The sequence below is a fragment of the Electrona antarctica genome, assembly GCF_951216825.1.
Source record: "Electrona antarctica genome assembly, chromosome: 20".
In the NCBI taxonomy this organism is placed as follows: Eukaryota; Metazoa; Chordata; class Actinopteri; order Myctophiformes; family Myctophidae; genus Electrona; species Electrona antarctica.
Genome location: NC_136801.1, coordinates 16,476,233 through 16,498,847, shown reverse-complemented (window position 1 = coordinate 16,498,847; position 22,615 = coordinate 16,476,233). Strand labels below are relative to the sequence as shown.

General features: G+C 43.3%; 1 protein-coding gene across 2 annotated transcripts; it reads right to left on the bottom strand.

Moving 5' to 3' along the window:
* Positions 1-1,033: 1,033 nt before the first annotated feature.
* Positions 1,034-21,697, bottom strand: LOC306912736 (poly(A) RNA polymerase, mitochondrial-like). 2 transcript variants are annotated; one of them, XM_079489179.1, is made up of 10 exons: positions 21,357-21,697; positions 20,732-20,758; positions 20,374-20,540; positions 19,952-20,215; positions 15,067-15,291; positions 13,583-13,794; positions 6,635-6,861; positions 4,313-4,405; positions 4,083-4,156; positions 1,034-1,773 (listed from the first exon to the last, which is right to left on the bottom strand). In XM_079489179.1, the coding sequence occupies exons 1-10, from the start codon at positions 21,544-21,546 to the stop codon at positions 1,441-1,443; spliced, it is 1,812 nt and encodes a 603-aa protein (XP_079345305.1). In that variant the 5' UTR covers positions 21,547-21,697; the 3' UTR covers positions 1,034-1,440. The 2 variants fall into 2 exon arrangements, with proteins under 2 accessions (XP_079345305.1, XP_079345306.1); XM_079489180.1 differs by lacking the exon at positions 20,732-20,758 and having other exon boundaries at positions 21,357-21,639.
* Positions 21,698-22,615: the final 918 nt, after the last annotated feature.

Below are 22,615 nucleotides of genomic sequence, written 5' to 3'. Positions count from 1 at the left end.
TATTTTAAACATTTGTTTTCTAATTTATGGAATTTTTTATTTTTCCTTTTATTTCATCATGGAATTACTTGCTAAAGTAATCATTGAATGTTTTTAATCCATGAAAAATGTAATTAACAAAAGGGACCCATAAAAATGTGTCCGCAGCCTTCAAATGGGTCCCGACCCAGTGTTTTAAAACCAGTGCCTTAGACCCTCTGTCGTTCTCCATCATAAGGAAACACAAACACACACACACACACACTTATGTAACGGGATTGACCTTTTCAGTGTTTACTTGGCTGATATTTCAAATGATCAATTAACTTCACATGATTAGCCAGCCACAGGCATTGTACGCATACTCTGACAACCCTACATTTACAAGGGCCCGTCTCCATCTGGAAGACAGACGGACGGATGGACGAACAGACTCTTGCGATTGAATTTGTCCACCATCTCTCCACAAATGTAATATGTCAGCTGAACCAGTAGCATTCTGGGTAGAGGTCAATCCATTCTGCAGACTCTACTTTTTGTTCCAGGGAATTGGGTTGCGCGTGTCTATATGCTTGCGAGTAAAGAGACGTGCCAGCTCCATTACATCATTGTTTGAGACGGTCTGCCGTTAAAAAACTTTGCTCCAGATGTGACACAGAGGAGCAAACTTTGCGTCAGCGTGTGTCTTTCCCAGTCATCCGTTAATCCATTGAGACCTGGAACGCATCCATGTCACGTTAGCGTTTAACCACATTAACCATTAACCCATTTTGGGCGGGAACCTCTGTGTTTTAAACATTATGTTATAATTTAGCTATTGAAAAATAGCAGATCTACAAGCTCATAGCGCGCCACCGAGTGGCGCGCTATGAACTTGTAGGTCTGCTATTTTTGAAAAATCGTTAAAATGTGCCTCAAATCTTTCCGAAAATTGTCATGATTTAGAAAACTTTTTTTTTTAAATTTCGACGTCAGGCCTGAATGGGTTAAAACTATGAGAAATGATGCTCAACCGCGGGGTGGTGTCTGTTCATAATGAGAGCGTGCTAATGAAACCCATGTTGTGACATTTAATAGAAATCAGACATTTCAGGCATTTTGTATAAATGTCGGTACTAGTCACTACAGTATAAGTTCATCATTTATATGTACATGATGTTTGCAATTTGCGGACACAGATTGTAGTGGTCTTTGCTCTGTAATGAACACTTGATTAGACTGCCATCGGTCTTGTCATTAGGGCTAAAATATGGTCTATGTTAAATACAGTACACAGCAATCCCTTCCTTATGGCAGGAGACATACAGGCCTGAGAGGCTCCCTCTGGTGTTCAGATTTGGAAACTGCAGCCCAGTCTCATGGCAAGAATCACAGGTGCAGAACGGAGGGTTTTTTCCCCCCCTCAAATCTCCAGAAAGGCCGGAAAACCCCTCCGCCTGCCCCAAGTCTTCTTGGTTAACTTTATTTCTTCAGGGATTGCAGAAGGCTCCTGATTCTTTCGCTGGACTTCTCCCTCCTCCTGGTCCTGCGACTCTGGTCTGGTCTGATCCCATTTGCATCCTGGGAGGGAATAAGAAGGCTGGCCAGTCCCCACGGTGTGGCCTTCGCAGCGGCACCTCCCGCCGCTTGAGGCGCCATGTTCTCCGCCTGCTGGAGCAGCCAGGAGCTCTCCTGGCACAGCTTCACGAAGCGGCCGAGCTGCACGACGTTGACGTTCTTGCTGACGTTCAGTGACGACTCAAACGGGTTCTGGATGTGCAGGGGGGCGTCCTCTGGCTTGTTCTGCTCCTTACCCTGGAGACAGCAACGAGGACAAGCTTTAGCAGGTGGGAAAACACAGGCTCATGTGAGGGTGCCCGCCTCTGTGCACGCGCCGAGACACAGGCGCGGCCCCACATTGTTACGGTCCATCTATCTTATTGGTCACGCTTTCAGGACTCGGCTGTATCTGGGGCACTCTATGCCTGACTGGTACACCACTCTCTAGTCTCCCCCTGGCTCAGCAGATGGGAGAGAGAGAGCGTGCGAGTGTGAACGTGAGAGAGATAGCGTGCGTGTCATTGTGAATGTGCGGTGATCCGAGGCAGCTTTGAGGAACAAGCCTGCAGGTCGGCACCGGCAAACTGAGACGTGCACACTAGCCACGCCTCATCCATCATACACCAAACACCTCCGATACGGTTCTGGATTCTGGGAGACACTTTGACCATGAAACATTCTAATTTCACAGAGGGTGGGTTTTATATGCCTGTATCAAAATCCCTGAACGATGTGATGTGTGTCCATCAATGTTACGAGATATCAACTGGACTCTTACGTTGGTCAGGAACAAGTTGAGAACCTACTTCTAGATCCAGACTAAAGGCCACGGCAATATGCTGAATAGATGAAGGAAAGGAGCCGTAGGGGAGGGTGGGGCTTTGTGTGGGGTGGCATAAAGCAATCAGTCAAAAGTAGTGCAGAGGACAGGAGAATTGTAGCACAGTAAAGCAGATTTATGGCTGTTTCTCTTCTGGTGAAAAGCCGGGAGGCACGGGTCACGGCCAGAGTCTACCTGCAGGCTTCCTCTGCCATCAAGCTTGATAGTAGTGTAGTATATTAGGCTCCGGGGTTTCTCCCGCTTACACTCAGGGGCTGACAGGGGTGCACGTAAAAGCAGATAACAAACGGGGGAGACGTTTAAATGAACACGCGGGGGGCTAAATAAAATCACCGTGTGACCGTTTACGCCAAACCCGACAAGAGCTATCTAATTGGGATCATGGCTCAAGGGCGACTGGGCCACATCAATCATGACACGACGGGGACAGCTGTCATCTGTGTGCACGAACACGTCATCCGCCAAAACGCTTACTTTATTACCTCCAGCTTTCTCTGCTGCATCATTGGGGGGGGATGGGGACACCTGGGAGCGACCGTCTCCTCTTTTCAATAACTCTTTTCTTTAAAGACAGAGTGGCGTGATCCCCCTCCCCCCCAATAAAACATGATCATCAGGTATTATGATTATACTAGGATGATCTTTTTCAAAATAAGTGTACAGAAAATGTTAAAATTATGTTTTTATGTGGCCACACCCACCAGTTCATTATTAAGTATACCTGGTTATCACCTTAGCACCACCCACCTGAACTGAAGCCGCACCAACAACTGTTGTTGTATTATAATGGGGGAGGGGGTGAGTTTAGTGTGTTACTAAAGTGGGCCTTTTGACTCAAAGGCTTTCAGCTTTCAGGAAGAAAACTAAAATACAGTACGCAGGGAAGACATATTTGAATATTATAACCACACTCGAGGGTCTATTAGAGTAATGTTAACTCCATAGAAACATAAAAAAGAGAAACAGTACAAAACTATGGCACTCCATCCTTAAACTATTAAGACCTGAGGCCGATTCTACAATGCCTTCTAAATCAGTAGTTCTCAAACGTTTTGGTGTCATGGACCCCCATCTGAAAGTCTTTTGTGCCAGGGACCCCAAGAAGAGAAGATTTGCGTTAGGATTGGAATTAGAATGTCCTAACACTTTAGAGATTCTTAAAAAATATCACTACATCTGCTATTTTTGAGAACCACTATTCTAAAAATAAGAGTTTCCTGAAAACTTCTCGCCAGTACTGCCTTGTAATAAAGTTAGGTTTGTTCGGCAGATGCGGACCAGGAGTTCACCAGATTCCTGGCCACGGGGTGAACAGGAACGCCATAGGCTGGGTCCCAACAGCCACTGGTCTGTTAAGTGTGTCCTTGAACAAGACGCATTAAACCATTTTGACCTGAGATCAGATTCTAAAAATGTCTGTTTGAAAATGACAGTTTTCTGAAAAAGCTGTCGTTCTTCGATTTTTCAAAAATAGCAGACCTACAAGCTCGTAGCGCGCCACTCGGTGGCGCGCTATGAGCTTGTAGATCTGCTATTTTTCAATAGCTAAAGCATAACATAATGGGGTTCCCGCCCAAAATGGGTTAACTAAGGCGCTCACGGCCGCAGTGAATTGCTCCGAGTACGAGTGGCAACTAGTGACCTTCTTGGTTCTGAATAATATACCATGTGCTCCATCATCATTCGGTGTGATATATAAACAGAAGACACAAAGTGACTTTACCTTTCTGATGTTAATGGACATTCGGTCGAACGGAAAGGTGCCGTAGAACTCGAAGAAGTCGCACAGCAGTTGCTCTGAAACAATGCAGAGAGAGAGAAAGAGAGAATCAAGTTAGCGTTGAGGGCAACCCCCCCTCCATCCCACAACCCCTAGGCTAAGGAGGACGCACCCACCACTGCACCCACCCCCACGCCCCCACGCGCCCCACCATCAAACGGTCTTGTACCCACCTGCTGTTTCCGTGTTTCCCTGGCGGCAGATCTTGGTGACGTCGCTGACAAACGTGCAGTCGTTCCCCTCGATCACACTCCTGTCCGCGGGGCCTTGTGGGACGAGAGGGGGGGGGGGGGGTACACGGGATAAATGACTGCCCGAACATTAGCCATAAACAAGACACAGATGGATGGAGAAGCTTTGTTCGCAAGAAAAAGACTTTGACGAGAGAGAGCGAGAGAGAGAGAGGAGAGCAAAGAGAGAAAGTGGGCATGTGGTCCTCTGTGATTGAGTTTGGTGCCAATCTCTGTGGCACACCGCTGTTTAAATGGACGTGTTGGAAGGCGTGCATGTGTTAGTTGCACTCTCGTGCACTGCACGTATATGTGCGTCAAGTCTGCAGGAGGAGCTGTGACGGAAAGGGAGGGGCTATTGAGTGGTCTGGGGAGGTGGGGGCGGGGGGGGCCTGGTTAAAGCTCTTTCCAGAGTGATGGGCTTTTATCGTGCTGTAAGCACTCTTTGTGATAGAGTCTGCGATAAGCTGATGGCAGGGCTGAGGGGAAGGGGGCCGAGGCCAATAGATTGCTTTTGGAAGGCAATTATCAGGCAGCCAAGGTGAGTGTGTGTGTGACTGTGTGTGTCTGTGTGTGTGTGTCTGTGTGCGTGTACGTGTAGTTGTGTACGTGTGCGCGCGTGCGTGCGTGAGAGAGAGAGATTGCAATTTAAGCATTTATTGCCACATATTACATTCATACCTGGTACTGTAGTTATGTCAAGGTTTATGCCTTAAGCTATGAATCCCACCTCCATAAATTACATTCACATAATGATCACCAAATCAGCACTCTTACTGCAATAGAGCCGATTAACATTCCCCATGGGGAGATTGATATACAATCTAAACTTGACTTAACCGATTTGGTGTCCAATCAAATCTGCAGCGTCTCAGACTCGGATGACATTTAATGTGAGATACTTGTCCTTGTTTAATGACTTAGTGTAACCTCTGTAGGTTTACACTAACCAACATGTATTAAAAATATTAACACATTACTATAGTTGTATTAACCACTTGAAACCCTGCAGTACAATATACATTGTATCACTTCACCAAAACTAGATGATCGACAAGCTCATGACACGTTGTGAAGATCAGCTATTTCCACGGAATCTTCACCAATCAATCAACTATATATTTTTTGAAGGGCGCTAGCCCCTCCTATGCCCAGCTTTCTGGGTTTGTGTAAACGACAAAAGTGAGGACGCAAATTGTGATTGGCAAGAATGAGATGATGTATGATGATAAGAGTGCCCCTCACTTCACACAGGTGTGATTTCTTTTTCACCTAATGTTGGCCCATTATGACATACCCAGAATAGAAACGCTCGGGTTCAAGTGGTTAAGCAGACGTTATAGCCCCTCAGAATCGTTCCCTAATAATTCCCAGAAAGGTCAGACTGTCCCCACATAAGCACTGCTCAGAGATGGCTTGGGCAGTAGAGTGGTAATGAGGTATTTTATATGGCATCAATGTGTCCACGATAAGATTTGCGTCGGCAGTTAAGAGTGTGCGCCGATACTTTTATTATGTTGTGTTTAATTCGTTGGCCGGCGCCTCAGAAGGACCGGTGTGCCGTGCACCTTTTGATAATCAATGTCATTGTGCTGTCATGCAATCTCATCAGATCCTGCGATGCAAACGGACGGGCACAGACGACGTCAATCAACCATCTGAAATTTGAAAACCATGTTTACCCTTAACCCGTCGAAATTTAAAAAATGTCTTCTAAATCCTGACAGTTTTCTGAAATACCTATGTTTCTGTATCAGTGGTGCTCAATATTTCATGTCAAGGACCCCAAAAATGATATGTATTTCGCCGCCGACCCCCATTTGAAAATATGTAGTTCCAGGGACCCTCTAGAAGCAAAGATTTGAGTTAAAAATGTTCGCTCTGAAAGAATATACAGTATATTCCAAGATTTGCGCCACAAAAATAGCAGACCTGCAAGCTCATCAAGCTTTTAGATCTGCCATTAACAATGAACTGGACCTCTCTGCTTTCATGGTCAATGAAAGAAGAGGATAGTTCAATGAGTCTGTTATGTTAGTTACATTACTAGTCCCCAATGTGTCTTGAAGCCTGACAGGATGGGAGTGAGAATAGGTTTATTGGACGACACGACACAAAATAAACAGTGAGTCAGTGACTGAGGCTCATTAACGCTCATTATAATACTAGTGTCCTATGCCTTCATGATGCAATAAAAAGGTTCACACCAGGTTATTATAACAAAACAAAACAAACAAAATAACAAAATAGTAGTTAGTTTGCTACCTGCTAGGCCTTGGAGGTGGTCCAGGGTGGGGATTAAGGGTGTGCTCCTCCGCTGTAGGAAGAACAGTACCATGACTGTGAGGGAGAAGTTGGTGATCCAGGCGCCCGGGATGCTGCTGGTGATGCCATGAACCCTGGCCCAGCAGCGGACAGCGAACACCAGGCTGCGCACACGCTCCTCCAGCTCTCCATACAGGTACAGCAACTCTGTGCTCTTTATCGCCACCCTGTGGAGAAGACGCGGGTCAAGAGAAGCGGATGGAAGAAATTGAACGGGCTCTATGCACACAGAATAACTCTTCATATTGTACTTCCAGGCCCCGTCCCTACTTCCTTCACAGGTGTTACCGATGATACTAGGTCCATCCCAACGAATTAGAATCATCTGAAAAAGTTCATTATTTGCCATAATGTAATAAAAATAAATAAACATATATTTTAGATTCATTACACAGCAACTGAAATAATTCAAGCCTTTTATCGTTTTAATATTGATGATTATGGTGTACAGCTCATGAAAATCAAAAAATCCTATCTCAGTGAATATTTTATGAGACGACTACAATAAATGTTTTTTTAAATGAGAAATGTCGACCATCTGAAAAGTATATTAATGTATGCAGTTACTAGTCTGGGCTACATTTGAACAAATTATTTCATCAATGTGTGAATTGATACACAATCTTTGTAAAGCGCCTTGGAAAAAGGCGCTATATAAATGCACCATTTACCATTTACCAATGGGGCGTGGCATGGAGGTGATCAGCCTGTGGCCTGTTGAGGTGTTATGGAAGCCCAGGTTTGCTTTGATAACAGCCGTAAATTAATTTGTATTGTTCAGTCTTATGTCTCACACCTTCCTCTTGACAATACAACCAAGATTCTCTGTGGGGTTCAGGTCAGGCCAGTTGGCTGGTCAGTTAAGCACAGTAATACCATGGTCAGTACACCAGTTACTAGTAGTTTTGGCACTGTGGGCAGGTGCCAAATCAAGCTGGAAAGGAAAATTAGCATCTCCATGAAGCTTGTCAACATACTGAAGCACACAGTGCTGTAAAATATCATAATAGATGGTTGTGCTGAGACTGTACATAACACAGTGATGATTTAGGCCATGTTATCTGACTGGCAATCCACTGACACTGTGAAACTGTGAAAATGTAACAATGGTTTCAACACAACCATCTTTTTAGAGTACATTGTGATTCATTATGTTGACAAGCTTCATGGAGATGCTAATTTTCCTTTCCAGCTTGATTTGGCACCTGCCCACAGTGCCAAAACTACTAGTAACTGGTGTACTGACCATGGTATTACTGTGCTTAACTGACTAGCCAACTGGCCTGACCTGAACCGCACAGAGAATCTTGGTTGTATTGTCAAGAGGAAGGTGTGAGACATAAGACGGAATACAAATTAATTTACGGCTGTTATCAAAGCAAACCTGGGCTTCCATAACACCTCAACAGTGCCACAGGCTGATCACCTCCATGCCACGCCCCATTGATGAAATATGAAATAATTTGTTCAAAAGTAGCCCAGACCAAGTAGTAACTGCATACATTAATATACTTTTCAAAAAATCATTTTTAGTGGTCTCGTAAAATATTCTAATTCACTGAGATAGGATTTTTTGATTTTCATGCGCTGTACGCCATCATCAATATTAAAACAAAAAAAGGCTTGAATTATTTCAGTTGTGTAATGAATCTAAAAGATATGAAAGTGTATTTATTTGTATTACATTGTGGCAAACAATGAACTTTTTCAGATTATTCTAATTCGTTGGGATGGACCTGTAGCTGTAGGCTCAGTTCCATTTAGTGTACAGTGGTTCTTTAACAAATGTGGGTAATTTTGTACACTCTCAGAGTTACAGACCAGTACAGGGCCATTTGGAACCCACTCAAGGACGGTTGGAGACCCACTAGTGGTGTAGCAAAGTGTTTCCGGTGAGCCAACATGCACAATAGGATAGCAGCACCCTGACTCTGTTTGACCAGAATGGAACAGAGCCTTCATTAGTTATCCTCGGTAACACCTACGTAAGTAGGGAAGGGGCCCAAGCTCTTTCCAAAATGGCATGTGTGCCTCTGATGTTACATTATGTGGATGGTACTGTGTGCGCGAGTCATTATCAGATTGGATCTTTGATAATATTGCAGGGGACGTGCACATGCCAAGAACCTGGGAGTGATACTGGACAGTCAGCTGTTTCTTAATGCACACACATTGTCTTGCAATCGATTGCTCGTCTAGGTTTGCAGTTTGCACTTTCACACATTTTAAGACCCTTCCCAGGTCCTTATCCAAGCCTCAGTCATCTCCAGACTTGACAACTGCAACTCCCTCTTTGCTGGTCTGACTCTGCATGCTCTCTCACACTTCTATAACTCAAGCAGAATGTCGCAGCATGCCTGGTCTTCAACCTGTCAAGAGTTTCACATCTCCTCCTGACTTCTGCACTCCCATCACCATGCTATGTACGTTAGACGTTTGCTTTCTGTTTGCTTGTCCACAGAAGTCTAGTGTGCCATTTAGATGACATACGTATGTTTTACAGATGCTAGCATTTATGCCTGAGCAATTAATAGACAAATCACAATGTGAACTAGGTATTCTAGTGCTTTGGGTAATATTTGTTCAGACATTATACAATAATTTCACCCTCACATGTGTATTACAAGACTTTGCATGTTTAGAAGTCATATTTTACATCACTGTCAACCAGTGATCCACAGACCACTAATTTGGGGGTCCTTGACATGAAAATGTTTGAGAACCACTGGTTTAACCCATTAAGACCTGAGGCTGATTAAAAAAATGCCTTCTAAATTCTGTTTTCTTAAAAACCTATGTTGCTACTGTATATCAAGGACCACCAAGATGATATGTAATTGGCTGCCGGCCCACCGACCATCTCAACATATTTTGTTCCAGGGACCCACAGAAGCAGAGATTTGAGTTAAAAAAAATATATGATGATATAGGGCTGTCACATTTTTAATCAGATTAATCACAGCTTCAAAATGAATGAATCATGATTAATCACCATTCGCAACAAAATATGCCATGTTTTCCTGTATATTGTTGTGGAAATGGAAATGACAGAAAGCGGATATACATTTATTTTTTAATGTTTTTTGTTTTCTAATGCATTTAGTATATGATATGATGTGATCATTTGTAGGCCTAGCCTACACTGAGTTAAATGAACACTGGCTTTTGGCCATGTAGACTGGGGTCCCAGTCCAGAGATGAAAATCATAATGAAATGGCCTAGGCTGCCTGGGCCGTGGCTCAGCGGTCCAGGCACCTTGGCTGGTGATCCAGTCTGGCAGTGTGCCGCGGGTTCGACTCCCGATCCCGACGGCCTTTACTGCATGTCACTCCCCCATCTCGCTCCCCCATTTCCTGTCAGCCTACTGTCTGTCCCTCCATAAAAAATATAAAATAAAGGCGAAAGCCACTAAAAAAAACATTAAAAAAAAGAAATGGCCTAGGCTAATTTGGGGGTCCTTGAAATTAAAATGTCTGAGAATCTATGGGTTAAACTGTAGACTATAGTTAATTCACAAAATACAATAACATGGCACATAACCATTTTTGTAACAGGGCTTGGTTTAGAAAAGCCTATGTTTTGCGCTAAAGTAATATATCAATAACATAAATGTAGGTTTTAAGGCTAGAATGGCATTGTAGAGAAGTGGACTAGTGAGAGACGAGATTGTCTCTCCTTCATTGCGGGACTGCAGCACTCTGGAGATAGTTACAGTCGTGAATGATCCGCTTCAGTCAGTGTTTTAGTTCGTACCTGGAGTTGTGCATCATCTCCGCTGTGCACAGCAGCACAGGGGAACTGTCAATAATATGTACATGGTCGTTTTCAGTCGCTTTCCATGTGCGACACAAAAGTACCATGTGTTTTTTTTTTGGTAATAGCCTACTGCAGGCGCAGCCATGCTGATTCACGTAATCGCGTTGGACAAAACGAAACCAGCCGGACCAACGTTAATGGCTTAATGTACGTAGTTCCCGCAATTTCAAACTGTCCACAAGATGCGACGGACCTGACGGTACTATAAAACATGTTGCGAGTGATTCTTGCAGCGAGTTGCGTCTGAGCCTGATAGCTACACACTAGTAGTGTGCGTGTGTGCATGCGTGCGGAGGAGGGGGAGGAAGACTGGAGGAGGCGTGCGTGTGCGACTGTGTGTATTAATGAATGATGATGCAAAGCGGCTTTGCTAGGCAGACAAAGTAACGCAACAGAGTTACAGAATCAAGCCACTTGGCAACCCAACTACAATACACAAGTTATCTCTGGTGTTGTTCAATCATGACAGATTTGTTATGCGCTGGACATTCCTGAGCAGCACGTTAGGGTTAGGGGGAACACTGCGCATTAACGCAATTAATTAACGCCGTTAACGCTATAAGTTTGACAGCGCCTATATATATATATATATATATATATATATATATATGGGATGGGTCCGATTAATCAATTAATCGATAATCTTTAATAGGACCCGATATCGATTATTAAAATTAATAATGGATAATCGTTTTTTTTTAATGAAAATCTGTTGGAAAGGCAATATTGTCATCCAAACAGGACAGGGCTATAAGCCTACCAAAGTGTGACTGGGATGTGTCTGTGTAGCTGCAAATCGATAATATTGAATTATACAAATCGATTTTCATTTTGGACACATGCAGCAATTGCTCAAGTCAATCAATATTTTTTCTGAAATAGCAGATCTACAACCTCATAGCACGGCACGAAGTGATGCGGTATGAGCTTGTATATCTGCTATTTTTGTATGAAAGTATTATTTGAAAGTATAAAATAAAGCTTTTTAGCTCAAATCTAAAATTACAGAGATGCTGGAAACAAGCCCAAATTGGCAACTACTAGTGTTACGCGGGCTGGCTTTTTTGCATAACCCACCCGTCCCATCCCGCCATGGGAGCCAGCCCGCACCAACCTTGCCGCAAAATATATTAATCAACAACCCGCCCGCCCAACGACCCACAAAAACAAAAAAACGACCGGCTTTTCAACAGCAAGTTCAGTTGCTTTCGCGAGAGAGAGGAGGAGGCACCTTTATTTTTCTTTTACATTTCTACCCAGATTTAGAGGAATATCTCATTTTAAACACTATAGGAAATGACCCAACCAGTCTGCCCTGCAGCCCAAATTACAGGTTATCAAAGTAAAATGAGCAGTTGCTTGCTTTGCCGCTATTAATATTAAGTATTGCATCATTTGCATCGCATGTATAATCACATTTGCTTGATTGCCTAGAAGCGACTGACTGAGAGACTAGAGAGAGAGAGAGGTGCGACGCCGTGACGGTCCCTCGAATGAACATAAAACTTAAGCCCAACACTTATATACACATACTGTACGTGACATGACATACTGAACGGTTCACTTCACTCGTTTGAAGCATGTTCTCATTTTAGTTTCGATTGTTTAGGCCTATACTTCGACTTCGTTGCACGGCGGCGGTACCACGAACCCAAAAATAGCCGCTCTACAAGCTCACAACGCGTCGCCTGCGACGCATTGTGAGCTTGTAGATCCTATAATTGTGTGTGTGTGCGCACTGTGCAGTGCACGCCTGCACGTTCACTCGCTCAATTAAGAAAGATTTAATCATCATTGCGCTGATGACGGCCAGGTTCAGACTCAGAGCCTCAGAGGGGCGAGAGCCGAAAGGGGGAAGTTTTAACATGCAGTTCAGGACGGAGAGGACACTTTTCTCCGACGGTCAAAAAGGCTGGGGCTAAGCGGCAGCCCCCTTTCATAAGCACAACAGAACAAGCTGATGATTTCAGCAGGAGGAGTAGGAGAGCAGGTACGGGAATGCTTTTTTCCCCTCCTTTTTTGGGGAAGGGGGGTGACCCGCCCCGCCCGCTGCACGATAATTGCGCTGAAAACCTTGACCTGTCCGCCCGCCCCGCCCCGCAAGACCTGCGGGCAACGGGCCGGCCCGCACATCACTAGCAACTACACTATCCTGGGTTCAAATCTGTATGGAGCCTTTCTTTGTGGAGTTTTTCTCGTCATGTTCATGTGGGTATTCATTTGGTAAAGAAAATATACCAATTCTTTACCAAATCAAGCGTATACGTATAACGAGAAAGGTGTGAGCCTCTGTGAAGGGCACATCTATTTGATAAATGAATCATGAAATGCCCTGCTACTGTACATACATGTCGACAGTCAGTGGTATTATGATGAACATGGACAGAAGCAACCAATGGAGAGAGATGCCTCCATCAGTATGATTGACTTAGTGGCATTCAGCTAGCGCTAGCCAAAAGCAGCGCTAGTGCGTTGACAGATTAACGGACGTGCTTCGAAGACTAGGACATCAACAACAGAAAAAAATCCCCCCCACAACAATTCAGAGTGGGCGGTTCGTTGAACTCTATTTCCTTCGAAACTGCAGAGTGGTTTTCTGAACGTTAGCAGGTGTTCAGAGTATGTGTCACGTGTGTGTGTGTGTGTGTGTGTGTGTGTGTGTGTGTGTGTGCGCGCGTGTGGCCACCACCAGTAGAAACCACATTCTTCTTAAAGTCAGAAAGAGAGAAGTGAAAGGCAAACAAGCCTCTGCTCTCTCTGCTCTCTGGTCCCTTAGATCAGTTTCATCGCCTACTACTCAGGTTTCTGTCTGGGGCTTGTGCAATGGTGAGTGTGGCCAAAATGTTTGAAACAGAAACACAGAAACGACATTTGGGACATGACATTAAGGCAATAAAAAAAGGAAAATCCGAGAACATGCTGACAAATCAAATTAATCATCCATTAGATGACATGATAAATAGATGACATGATAAATAGCTATGGTTTTGGTGTTTGGTATCCCCTCTGTGCCTTGCCTTGCGCGCGCGTGTGTGTGTGTGAGAATGTGAGTATAGACAATTACTATATACCTATTGTTGGCCGTAAGGTCACACTGGAAACCCGAGGGTTGGTGGGCAAAGCGGACCAGAGGACAGCGGGCATTCAGGATCTTTATCACCCCGACACAGCCAGCCCCAAAATGGTTCACACAGTCCCCAATGACAGACAGGATGTTCTGGGTGACGGCCCGCTCCGAGTTGTTCTGCATCATCTGGTACTCTAGGGAAAAGCCCGCTTTAGGCTGGGCGAAGACGGCACAACAAGGTTAGCTTTGGAGAGCAAGAAGTGTGAATGTGAATATTAGTTGATATGTCAAGATATCACAGATGTCTGTTGGACAAGAGACATGATTGGGCAGAGGCTACATTCATTCTGACAGCCACACACTGCGTTTGGACATATCTCTTTCAATGTGACGCTTCGGTGAGCAGAGAGCTTTTGATTCACCCGCGTCTCCTGACGAAATTAAATCACATTAGTAGATTTTAAACTTGCTTCTCTTCATGCAGGACATTAGTTTTGTCGCTAGTAAAGCATTCTGTGCTCTTTTGATCTCGCCACTTAGATAATAGATAGCATTGTGCCTCACGCAGGGCGCAGCTTTGTTCTTAACGGTAATAGCAGCCGACACTGATTGGTGTGATCAATGTAATGGCCAAAACACACCTATGAATAATTCAGGGCCATCAAGGATCTGCCGATTCTTGAATCCTTCCAATCCCAAGTGAATCTGACATTTGTGTGTTCTGCTGCTACTGTATACAATCTGGTCTTCCAACATGAAGACATGCTTGCTTTGTAGTGCATTTCTCACCTACAGTATCGAGTCAACAGTATGTTTACCCTCTTAGTAAGCAGCAGAGATAAAGGCTTCAGAGGGGCTTTCCCTGGATCACATCTACAGTAGCCAAAGTGCCAAACACTATTATCTGAACCAGACGTTCCCACAGCATTTAAACAAACTATCCTCTGCTCTGCAACCAAATAGAGAGGGATACAATATAATATTAACTGTGATAGTCGGACTCATCATCGTTTAATTACTGATGCCACTTCCGAACTACAAATGCTCGTATCTTTCCACTTAAGTTCTCAAGTTAGGATGTCATCTTATAGTGCATGGCGTTTGGCACAAAGACATACACGTTTGTATGGCATTTGTCACGTACAGGAAGTTGTGAGGATGAAGAAATACCTGACACCTAAATAGTAGGTGTCAGGTCCTCTAAACCACGGTGTGATAAAAAAAAGCAGAAGTTAAGTAAATAGAGGAAGTGATGCTGGGTGAGATCATATATTATCTCTCTCTCTCTCTCTTAACTCTGAGTGTACAAATGGAACCAAATGGACCATTTGGTTCGAATTGCACAATCTCTGAGTTACAGAGCCAAAAGGGTCCATTTGGTTCCTAACCATCATTTAACTGGGGAACCCCAACTCCATCAAGGACCCCTGGGGTTCCCCGGACACCACTTTGAGAACCACTGAAAAACGCTGCCTAACTTTAACTTACCAACTTCATGTTCCTTCCACTGATGCCGTCCAGATCTAGAAACATGTCTAGGTCACAGCCCAGTTTTCCAAAGCCATTCACAGATGACCCGAACGGCCTGACAGTGCATTCTGGGAAATATGCAGCAGCGATGTCGTTGAGCAGGGAGCAGACCAGGAAGCGCAGGCACGTAGACTCCTCCGTCAGCTGGTAGGCTTCTCTCAGGGTGATGATCTGCTGGCCTATCTGAGGGCAACACAGCCAATAGGAAGAAATGTAAACGCAACACTCCACTGATTGTCAAATAGTCTAGTCCCCGATTATAATACGAAGTTTTTTAGGATATTTCCATTGGGGGAAAAAACAGTCTTAAGTTATATTCAGGCCAATAGGGTAGGTAGATAATTTCCCGTTGTAGTGCCCACGCTGTGGAACGATCTTCCACCTCATGTTAGAGCTTCCCAAACCTTGCCTGTAAATCACGTTTGTCACTGAATCACTTGTACTCCTTGGCGTTGAGTTGCTGTTTCCACTGCATTACGTCTTTATGTTGCCCCGTTATGTTTTTTTGCTCTTGGTAAAAAAAATATTTTTGGTACTGACTATGCAGCACTTTGGTTCAACACTTGTTCTAAATGTGCTTATAATTAAAGTGGATTGGATTGTCTGAGTATATTAATTTACTGTAGTTGAAACTTATCAAGCAAGCAATGCAAGCAACTATCACTTTGTGCTTTTCCATGGCTTCCAGGCTTGATTAACTAAAAGAGGTGAATCCCTTAAAACAGGGGGTTTCAACTGGTGGTCCGTGAAGGTTATTGCACATGGGGAGGCAGTGGCTCAGTGGTAGAGTGACCGGATGGCAACCGCAAGGTTCCCAGTTCAAACCCGCCCCCCCCCCCAGAGTTAGTGTTAAAGTGCCCTTGAGCAAGACTCTGAACCCTGAATTGTGGTTGGTGCCTTGCATGATTTCCTCCGGCATCGGTGTGTGAATGTGTGTCTGAATGGGTGAATGTAATGCACAATCTCTGTAAAGCGCCTTGGATGAAGGTGCTATATACTGTAAATGCACCATTTTTCAAGCAAGCAATGCAAGAAACTATCACTTTGTGCTTTTCCATGGCTTCCAGGCTTGAATACGGTAACTAAAAGAGGTGAATCCCTTATAACAGGGGTTTTCCAACTGGTGGTATGGGCTAGGTTACATGGCTAGGTTAGAGCCAGAAAAGAACATGTCCCTGTCAACCACTATAGCCAAGAATAGACTGACAATCAGTTGAAAACCCCTGCCTAAAAAGACATGTACTGTATGTATTCATTCATTGTATCCCACCCAGGTACTAGAGCAAAAGAGTGGCCTTGCGGTTAGTGTACAAAAACACTGGCAGTGGCTGCAGTCCCAATGTCCCCTGCTTGGCACACAGCATCAAGCTTTGGATTGGGGGTGATATGCTAAAATGTCATGTGAAGGAGGTGTATTCATACATCAAGCTGCCTCATGCTACAGAGTAAATGGTAAATGGTGCATTTATATAGCGCCTTTATCCAAGGCGCTTTACATAGATTGTGCATTACATTCACCCATTCACACACACATTCATACACCGATTGCAGCGGAAGCCATGCAAGGTACCAACCAGCACATCGGGAGCAATTTGGGGTTCAGTGTCTTGCCCAAGGACACTTCGACATGTAGACAGGAGGACCCGGGATTCGAACCGCCGACCCATGGATCATTGGACAACCTGCTCTACCTCTTGAGCCACAGTCGCCCCAGTAGAAACAGAAGATAGGCTCCTGCCCTATGGCTCGGCGAGGCTTACTTTATAGAGCACCGACACCATTTAAAGTCATACACACTTGACACAGAAGTGGCTCTTCTTGGCAATGAGCATAATTGGTCAGTGAAAAAGGCTGATGGCCTACGCTCAACATCCTCTACCCCATATAACTAATTAAGTCATAATAGCTATAATTAAGCTAAGTGCTATAATTCATAGCTCACAATAACATATGAATACAAAATAGGGAAGGTACAAAAAAGTGATCAAAAGACAACATCTAAAACGTAGTGAACACATTGTGAAATGTGTGTGTGACTACGTAGCTTTTAGAACATGTATAAGGGTTAAAAAGGGGAAGATCTCACAGTCACACCATGTAACTGCAATTTATAAATGTATTTTCTTTGAAACTGTATAATTCATTTTCACTTTTCAGTAGCATGTCAGGCAGGGTTCAGGGTTGTTTGCACGTCCACTGCACATGAAATCAGGGGATTAACCGATTAAACACTAAAGGACTTGGTAAACTGGAACCGAGTTGGCGCTGTACTTGGACTGCTTTTTTGAGGGGTGCTAGCCCCTCCTAAGCCCAACTTTGTGTGTACCTCATATATGATTTGATTGGCTGAGCACGGAATGTGAGGATAAAAATCACACCCGTGTGAAGTGAGGGGCGCAATGACGTAAATTCTCCATTCATTGTCAATGAGAATTTAATGTTTGTGTAAGTCAAAAATACCGATTTGCTCAGACACATATGACGTAAATTCTCCATTCATTGTCAATGGGAATTTAATGTTTGTGTAAGACGAAAACCTACACCAATAGCTAAATAAAAAAATCACACCAGTGTGAAGTGAGGGGCGCTAAAGTCTAACTCATGTTGATTAGGTGATGTAATAGTGATGTAAAACGAACGGTGCCAACACAAACATTAAACGCCATTAACAATAAAGAGACAATATGACGTAATGAGTTACATTATGACGTAAATGTTCCCTTCATTGTCAATGGCGTTTACAAAACAAACATTGAACTAAAGACAATCATTAAACCTGTATATAGGAGGGGCTAGCGCCCCTCAAAAAGTGAGGACAGAAAAGTGAGGACTAGGGATGTTAAAAGTTAATCGTTAATCGCTGTTAAGAAATTAGTCGGTTAAACTTAAGTTAATAACTAATCAAATTAATCGGCCCTGTATCGCAAATGGTCAAATAACTATTTGATTAAGGAATATAATAAGCCTTTTGTATTCTTTCTGTATATCAGCAAAGTGTGGATTTTTATGTTAGACATTAGAAATTAAGATTCTCCAAAAAAATAATTAAACGCCGCTTATCAACTAACCGGTTAATCAATCGATAAGCTTATCAAAACGTATCAATGAACTATTAATGCATCCCATCCACGCCAAAAGTGATTGGCCGGAATGTGATGATGTATGATGATGGAGCCCCACTCACTTCACACAAGTGTGATTTGTGAGGGGTGCGCCTCCTATGCCCAGCTTTCCGTGTTTGTTTAAAGACAAACATTGTCTTGTGATTGGCTGATCACGGCCCATCGCAATGATTTGATTGACTGAGCAAAGTACATATTGAAGATACAAGTGAGGGCAGAAAAGTGAAGACAAAAAAGTGAGGACGCAAATTGTGATTGGCCAGAATGAGATGATGTATGATGATAAGAGCGCCCCTCACTTCACACAGGTGTGACTTATGTCTACACTCTACACACTCTTTTTGCAAAATAAAAGACAATCTACAATCACGTGTCGCATTGCAATGCATTATGAGCTTTAAAGATCGGCTTATTCCACCCAAAATATTGATGCTGGGGTTCAAGCGGTTAACAGGAGACATTATCAATTGGGAACACACCGGGAGAAAGGGTTAAAAAGAATAAAAATAGGAAGACTCCCGTGACAATCGGGTTGGCAGCTATGCATGCAAGAATAGGTACTTCCTCTGAACTTTCAAATAGCTTTCAAGCAATTTCTCTGTTCTCATGAATCTCCCTCTGTGACTGTCGCAACAAAGAAGGAAACCAAAATCAATACCATCAGAACACATCAAGACTCTGAAGTGATGTTGCATACATGCATACTTTTTAACCTTGACATAACTCAAGCAGCACTTCTTCTAAAATTGGCACACACTAACCCAGGCCAAGAGCCCAGATCATTAAAAGAAAAGAAAAAGATTAAATTAAATCCTGATCTTATTCAAATAGTGAAATCAATAGAACGTTGACTTGTACTTTTTATAAAAGCAGAACCAGGTTTTGCAATATCTACATTGTTAGAATCCACTGTAAATGTGTGTGCTAAAAGATTTACTTTAGTCTGTATCACCATACAATGCAAGAATATGGATGATCAATTTCTATTAAGCACACACACACACACACACACACACACACACACACACACACACACACACACACACACACACACACACACACACACACACACACACACACACACACACACACACACACACACACACACACACACACACACACACACACACACACACACACACACACACACACACACACACACACACACACACACACAAGATGGGAATGCATTGCATGCCCCACCCAGTTAGGCAAATACCCTTTATACTTAATCGCTGTAACCGTTGTTAGGGTAGCCAGTGCGGTACCCCGTTAGCACAGTACTATTAATAATGTTTAGAATGCATGACCCGGCTGTTTATTCAATACCTGTTGTCACAGTACCTCACAGCACCCAGTGCGATAACCACTACCATTCTCCCAATCTACCAGATATAGATACAGTGATCCCTGATGTCGTCATAAACTTCCCTGACTACCGATGTTGTGTTGATGACATAAATGGGAGACAGATGGATATGTCCTGCATTGCCATGTATAATAATGCTCTATTGTGCATGCTGGCAGCCACTTAAAGCGAAGCAGCGGCACAAACGCAAAACCCAACCTCTTGCACCCTCCAACAGACAGAGATATGGTGTGTCCTCCTGAATCCTGTCCTCCACAGTGAGTGGTCAAACAGATACGGACAGATATCGTCAGTGGCAGTGCTGCCATGGAATTCAGAGCAACACTGCGCCAGTGAGTCAGTGACTACTTACACTCTCTTCGTTAGACAGCTTCTGTACGAGCAGGTTGACAGGGATGGTGGTCTGTGGTTGGAACTGTAAGCCTGCCTTGCCCTCCACGGGGCCTAAACTCTTCAGGGACAGCAGCCTGGATTTGAAAGGCACCGTGTGCCAACCATGGTTGACACTAGCCTCGGTCCCAGGCTTACTTTTGGGGTTGACACTGGGGATAGCAGTTCCTTTGTGTAACGAGGCAATGCTGTCCTTGTTGGCGTACTCCACCACTGCATATATTCCCTGCAAGAAGCAAACAAAAGTGTAAGAAGTAGCTTAAAAATCAGCTGAGCACATACTGTCCATTTAGGAGAGAAAAAACAATGACTACTTAGCACCTATTATGCAGTAAAACAATGACTACTTAGCACCTATTATACAGTGGTACTTGATCTACTTACATAGTTTTCATAAAAGAAGCACTTCTTGATATTCCCATGTTTCGATAGATACGCGAGGACGTTTTTTTCGTTCAATTTTTTCGGACAGCTGATGAGCACAGACCTCTCAGCCTGTTCTAGTCTCTCTGTCTGGACAGCTTCAAACGACCTGTATTCAGCCCTTTGTTCTGATGAGAAAGCACCAAAGAAATCAATCACTATCAACTTGTAATGCATCTTGTGATTATAAACAGTACAAAATAAAAGTTACCACCATACCAACTGACAGAAAAACACAGTTCAATAATAATACAAGGTCTGCTAAGAGGATTTAAACCTAAGAAAGCTATTGGCTTGTTTCCATTGGGTTCCTTCATACCGGTATCGAAAGGACATGGGACTGGGTCTTAAATTGGGAAAAGAAAAGAAAGAAAAGAAAATGTCACGAAGCTATGCTGATAAAAATGTGTTGCCATGTCATTCATTTTAAAATGGGCTTGGTAGCCTATAGCTTACACGCTATGTGGGGTCATTATAGCCTTGGATCAAGATAATCATAGATAGATGTACTTTATGATTTGTATCGAGCCTGACAAGGAAAAGTCAGACTCGATAAAACATTGTCATACATGTCATGATGTCATGACACAAACACACTGTCACTGACAGATAGTCTTGACTTGAGCCAAGACTCGTTGGTTGCTAATGCTCTCCCTTTGATTGATAGTTTGCAGAATTACAGTACATTTCAAGCACAAACTCAATACAAAGGCTGTTAACTGTGAGTGGACGACCCAATTAAGCATTACACTTGTTTCCAATAGGGTCCACCATGTTCAAATCATCAAAAACATTTAGAGACGTACAAATAGACATTTCTATATAGACAGAACAGGAATTCATCATAAAGGAGGTAAAAAGGGAAAAGAAACATATACAGTGAGGGAAAACAAGGGGTGGGGGGGATTCACGTTCGCTCTCTCTGCCTGCAGGAGTCGACTGACCTGTTAGTGTTACATCTTTCTTCAAATGTTCCTCTCGTGCCGCAACAACGTTCGTTCCCAGGTGTCTATGAATCCTCGCATCAAGCTTTTTAAAAAGACACTTTGCCAAGGCGCTCCTTCCTCCCATATGCAACCTGCACATACTGATGGAGGACGCCATTGTTGCTCTCAACCTGAGGTTAGGGCGCATGCGTGCGCGCCTGTTCTATGGCAACTGGGAGTGAACAAAACTCAAAAGAAAAATGTCAAAACGTAATAATACCATAATCTATGAAGAATATATACTAACTAGAAAGGTGCAATTCTGGGAAATTGCAAGTGTGGCTGCACAGACGCGAGTCGCGAGGAAACCACTGTCATGTGAAGCATGACAACAACATGTGAAGCATGACAACAGTCAGTGACAACAGACACATGTGTGAAGCATGACCAAAGGCTTCACTTTTCTGTGAGCAAAAAGCAAGTTCACATACTATTGCTGGCAAAAACTTCTCGACACTCTTTATATAAGGCTTCGTGGCTGGATGATTGTCAGTTTTGTCACGATGATGATGCCAGTCCGTATGAACCGTCCGGATCATATATGGAGTTCTGCATTAGCATGATCTCAGCACTAGATGTCTCTGTAGATTGATTGTGATGTCAGAGTCAGACTTGGATAGGTGGTTTAGTGGTTATGGAGTTCTGTTCCAATATTCATGGGATGGGAAACTATATTATGGTGACCTCTCTCAACCCATATCGTGGGGAGTGAAAGCCTTCGTTAAAGTAATACTACGCCTAATCTATTAATAATAAAACACCACAACTAAAAAATGAAGACATCATTTATATAGGCCTATAAAATAAGTGGACTGCTTTGCAACCCCAAGTATACTGTACATGATAATTGATACGATGAAACAACTTTCTTATAATTTTAATTAACTTTGAATAAATACATAAATTATGAATTAATTATGTTTCATTGCTAAAAGTTGTTTCATTGCTATTAATTTGTACTACCGGTACATCATAGAGAGGATCACTAGTTGTAGCCAAAATTTCGACCACACATGATGAAAAGTAAAGCGCAATAGGGATAAAACCCTAGAAGTTAACTTGAAAATTAAAAGAAAGGGAAAATGAAAAACGAAACTAACCGAATGATTGGAAGAAGCCGCCCGCGGCATATGACGTTAAACTCTGGTGTCTAAACAACTCCCCGCAAGACGCTTTTAGTATCTACGACATAACATCCCTGTTGTTAGTTGTTTGCT